Below are 5,000 nucleotides of genomic sequence, written 5' to 3' on the forward strand. Positions count from 1 at the left end.
GCCACTCAAAGTGCTTTACAGGGGCAAGATTAAAATACATAAAACACATTATAAAACATTTAAAAGCGAATAAAATAAGCAAATAAAATAGAAATTGCAGGTTAAAATGGAAACAAAAAAGTCTTCAGACTCGATTTAAAAGAACTGAGGGTTGCAGCAGACCTCAAGTTTTCTGGGAGTTTGTTCCAGATTTTTGGGGCATAATAACTAAAAGCTGCTTCTCCTTATAGCGTTATGTGATAGTCACAGACAGACAGACTCACACACACACAAAACACACACACACACACACACACGCACGCACGCACGCGCACGCACGCACGCACGCACGCACACACACACACACACACACACACACACACACACACACACACACACACACACACACACACACACACACGATATCGTGTTATCAACAATGATTCAAGTTGAACGTGAAAAAAAATACAAAACTAAACTTCTTTGGAGAATGTTAGTTTAAATTCCGGAACAATTCTTTTTTTTTTTTTTTTTTTTTTTGTCATTTCATTCCGGGGTCATTCATTGGTCATTGGAGTGAGTTGTTATGACGACAGGCCTTATGTGTGTGTGTGTGTGTGGGGGGGTTGTGCTGTTGCCGGGGGTTACCTCAGAACGCAGGTGTAGAATCCGTTGTCTTCCATCTCAGCCGACCTGAACCAGATGGAGTCTTCCTCTTTACTCAGTCTGTGACCGGAGAAGATTATGGGCTCCTGAGAGAGACAGGGAGGGAGGGAGTTAGAGAGAGAGTGTGTGTGGGGGGGGGGGTGTGTGTGTGTGTGTGTGTGTGTGTGTGTGTGTGTGTGTGTGTGGGGGGGTGTGTGTGTGTGTGGGGGGTGTGTGTGTGTGTTAGATTATGGGCTCCTGAGAGAGACAGGGAGACAGGGAGGGAGTTAGAGAGTGTGTGTGTGTGTGTGTGGGGGGGGGGGGGGGGGGGGGTGAGTGTGTGTGTGTGTGTGTGTGTGTGTGTGTGTGTGTGTGTGTGTGTGTGTGTGTGTGTGTGTGTGTGTGTGTGTGTGTGTGCGTGTGCGTGCGTGCGTGTGTGTGTGTGTGTGTGTGTTAGATTATGGGCTCCTGAAAGAATACAAGACACAGACAGGGCAAGTTTATTTCTATAGCACAACTCAGACACGAGGCCATTCAAAGTGCTTTACAGGGGCAAGACATATCAAGTATAGAAAAGACATTAGAAAAGCGAGTAAAACATATAAATAGAAATAAATAATTTAAATTAAATTAAAATGACAGGTTAAATGTGCAGTGTGTATTATGACATCATCAAGAAAGTTCTACAAAGTTCTAGAATGCAACACTCCCTGGGTAACCCCACCCCTTTAGAATAATAACAGAAGCTACAGTGGCCTTCAAGGACAAGAACAATTCTAAATTTTAAACAATGCACCTGATGACATTCCAACTATGACACTTTCAAGATGGCGGCACTAGGCCTTGGTCCAAAATATGCAGAAATATGGACATATATGAGACCCTTTCTAAGGAAAAAAATAATTCAAATTTTTTTTTTCAGATATTGTGCACTAAATTAAATGTACTTATGGATATTATAATTACTTTCTACAAAATCTGCTAGGAAATAAAACCCAAAATTCTACACACTGCAGGTTTAAAAGGGAAACAGAAAAGTAAATTATTATTTTTTTTTCAAGGGTAGTCAGCAATTCTTGAAAATGCTTCTTTTCAAAATCACTTTCTACCTAAATCAGTGAATATCTCCTCATGATCCCTTATCTGTTTATACTGTGTGTTCACTGGAAAAAATCTGGTGTTAAAACACAGCCTAGGCTCTGTAAACCAACATGTTGCTGGCTAGGGTGGTCCCCTTTGTTTACATACCAGTTTACAGAGCCCAGGCTGTGTATTAACACTGGATTTTTTTCTAGCGCTCACACACAGTACGTACAAATATCGTATTGCGAGGAGATTTTCACTGACCTGACAAAAAGTTATTTTGCCAACCAGCGTTCACTTTTAAATGGCCTTTTTAAATCATTATTCAGACCAGTGTATTCAACCCGTCGGCTGTAAAGGGACTTCCACACTTACCATGAGGTCACATGCGGGGCATTGAGAGGCTCAGGTGATGGTCTGGTGAGACATCAGGGCATTTTGAATGGTTGTGTGTGTGTGTGTGTGTGTGTGTGTGTGTGTGTGTGTGTGTGTGTGTGTGTGTGTGTATGTGTGTGTGTGTGTGTGTGTGTGTGTGCCCGTCTGGTGTGACATTATGGCAACACATTGACTTATTATTCATTCTCACCATATTGGACATCCTAGTAACACATGAGCCCTCTGAATTGCTCCTTTTTGCCTGCAGGTCACATCAAAGGGGGCGTTTTGAGTGGTGACTAATGCCGCTCCTCCTGCGTCGTGCTTGGTGCATGCGAGAGTGTGACAGTGTTTACGCCATTTCGCTTGAGCCAACCCCTTAAAGGCCTACTTCACCGGTTTGAATATGAAGGTGTATTGCATTCTGAGATCCTATGTAGCATAAATGTGCAAAAAAAAAAAAAAAATCGGTTCATCCTAGCCTGAGAAAAGGCAGAAAGAGTGTTTTTTTTAACCCTATATTTCTCTTTCTGTGATGTCACGAGAAAGAGAAATATAGGGTTAAAAAAAACACTCTTTCTGCCTTTTCTCAGGCTAGGATGAACCGATTTAAAAAATGTTCGCACATTTATACTACATAGGATCTCAGAATTCAATACACCTTCATATTCAAACCGGTGAAGTAGGCCTTTAAGACTAGCGATAATATCAAACATGTTTGATAATGTCGGAACGTCAAGACGGGAAGAAGACCGGCTGAAATCGGGTCAGAAGACCACCACACACCAAACGACTGAGATTACGTGCGCGCGCCACAACTCCAGCACGACTCCCGTGATTTCAGTCCGGCATTGGAAGATTGTCTGCGACTGTCAAATCGCGTGAAAAGTCGTGTAGTGTAAGCCCAGCATTTAATTGAATTAAATAAAATGTCTCTCCATATCATTAGATCTAAATGTAATCCAGCTAAATCCTGTTGTACCATTCAGATACATTTGACGCTGCAGTAAAAATAGGGAAAATATGAGTGATTTATCAGTGCCTTGTGTGTGTGTGTGAGTGTGTGTGTGTGTGTGTGTGTGTGTGTGTGTGTGTGTGTGTGTGTCTCTGTCTGACTCTGTGTGTGTGTGTGTGTGTGTGTGTGTGTGTGTGTGTGTTTGTCTCTGTCTGACTCTGTGTGTGTGTGTGTGTGTGTGTGTGTGTGTGTGTGTGTGTGTGTGTGTGTGTGTGTGTGTGTGTGTGTGTGTGTGTGTGTGTGTGTGTGTGTGTGTGTGTGTGTGTGTGTGTGTGTGTGTGATTTATCCGTGCCTCTGGTTTCTGTGTATTGGCTATTACTCAAACACAAGCGAGCCCAGAGGAAGAGAGTAAAGATTTGGCAGATTCTTGGTCCGGATCCCAATTTAAGTTTTTGTTCCTGGAGTTGCTCACAATTACTATGTACCAAGAATTCTGGAAACTGATTTAATAAATTGTAAGCAGTGTACAGGATGTCCCAATTAAAAGGCCGTTTAGACCATAAAAAAATCTAAATATTTTTCATTTACGAGGAACTTTTAAATATTTCTGAAACAGTCTAATTTTTCATCTGATGATCATAAATGACATGTAACAGCAAACGAGACCATCAGTGCAAAGAATGCTATTTTTATATAGTTTTTCTTAATGCCTTTGTCATGGGTATACGCTCACCCAGGAACAACAGCTGGCGTTGTAAAATCACTACCGCTTTTGTCCAAAGGGGGCGCAAGAATGAACAAAAACGTAGGGTTAGACAGTAAGACCATAAAACACTCTTTCTGCCTTTTCTCAGGCTAAGATGAACCGATTTCTATTACTGAAATGTTTTATAAGAGCTTAGACTTTTATAAGAGCTGCCCCTTTGATATTAAAGCTGGGGTATATGATTTGGGGAGAATATAGCAGTTGGGATAGAGATTCGAATCCAAATACCTCAACCGCTCCACTTGTTCTCTTTGGTCCCTCCCCTATGGTCCCTCCCTGACACGCTCTACACACCAACAACGTCGGTGCCAAAGTGAATGGACAGTTGTGGTGAATTGAATAGTCTAATATCAAGAGTTTGCTGACCGTGTATGTCTAAAGGTTGGGGTCACTGGGGGAGAATGAGAGCACCCCCCAGAAGGACTAGTATCTGTCTATTTGTAGATACAATACACTTGATACCCCCCACACATGAGAATATAAGACACTGTTCTGTAACTAATGAGTAGGTGCCAGGCGGCTCTCAGCCCGCTGCTTCGATGCTCCATGAAATCCTCTGTATGTCTGATGGATGCTCCTGAAATAAACCTTCCTGAAACACAATGATGATTGTACAGTCTCGCCATTGTCTTGGTCGCCATGGGGAAACAATCGGCTACTACACAGTCCCAACAGCCAATAAGAACAGAGAATCGGGGCCTCGCTCTGATAGGTCACAGTGTACAGCTCATGTTAACTTTGACCGATCAGAAATCATATACCCCAGCTTTAATAGGAAACATTGAATTTGACCGTGATCTCACCTCAGCGTCGCCTTTGTTCTTGTACCAGATGAGCCGTAGCTTGGCGTTGGTTGCCATGGTGTAGTTGGTCCTGATGTAGCTGTAGAACAACGCACACTTGACCCGGGCCGGTTCCCCCGCTAACACATGGTACCCCTTCAGATCCACAGACCAGTCGATACACCCGTCCACTGGAAAGAGAGACAGAGGGGGGGATATATTGAGAATGGGTTGATAATCTGTGTGTGTGTGTGTGTGTGTGTGTGCGCGTGTGTGTGTGTGTGTGTGTGTGTGTGTGTGTGTGTGTGTGTGTGTGTTAGATTATGGGCTCCTGGAAGAATACAAGACAGAGACAGGCAGGGAGTTAAAGAGTGTGTGTGTGTGTGTGTGTGTGTGTGTGTGTGTGTGTGAGTG

General features: G+C 43.1%; 1 protein-coding gene across 1 annotated transcript in view; it reads right to left on the bottom strand.

The window, feature by feature from the left end:
• The window catches only part of il1rapl2 (interleukin 1 receptor accessory protein-like 2), a gene marked incomplete at both ends in the record, with an annotated part of 397,723 nt that overhangs the window by 178,180 nt on the left and 214,543 nt on the right, over positions 1 to 5,000 (bottom strand). The window contains 2 exons of the mRNA XM_080035172.1: positions 628 to 731; positions 4,608 to 4,777. Coding sequence (XP_079891298.1) covers positions 628 to 731; positions 4,608 to 4,777 — 274 coding nt within the window. The remainder of the gene's footprint in view (positions 1 to 627; positions 732 to 4,607; positions 4,778 to 5,000) is intronic.

Source organism: Ammodytes marinus, assembly GCF_949987685.1.
Source record: "Ammodytes marinus genome assembly, chromosome: 10".
Lineage (NCBI taxonomy): Eukaryota > Metazoa > Chordata > Actinopteri > Uranoscopiformes > Ammodytidae > Ammodytes > Ammodytes marinus.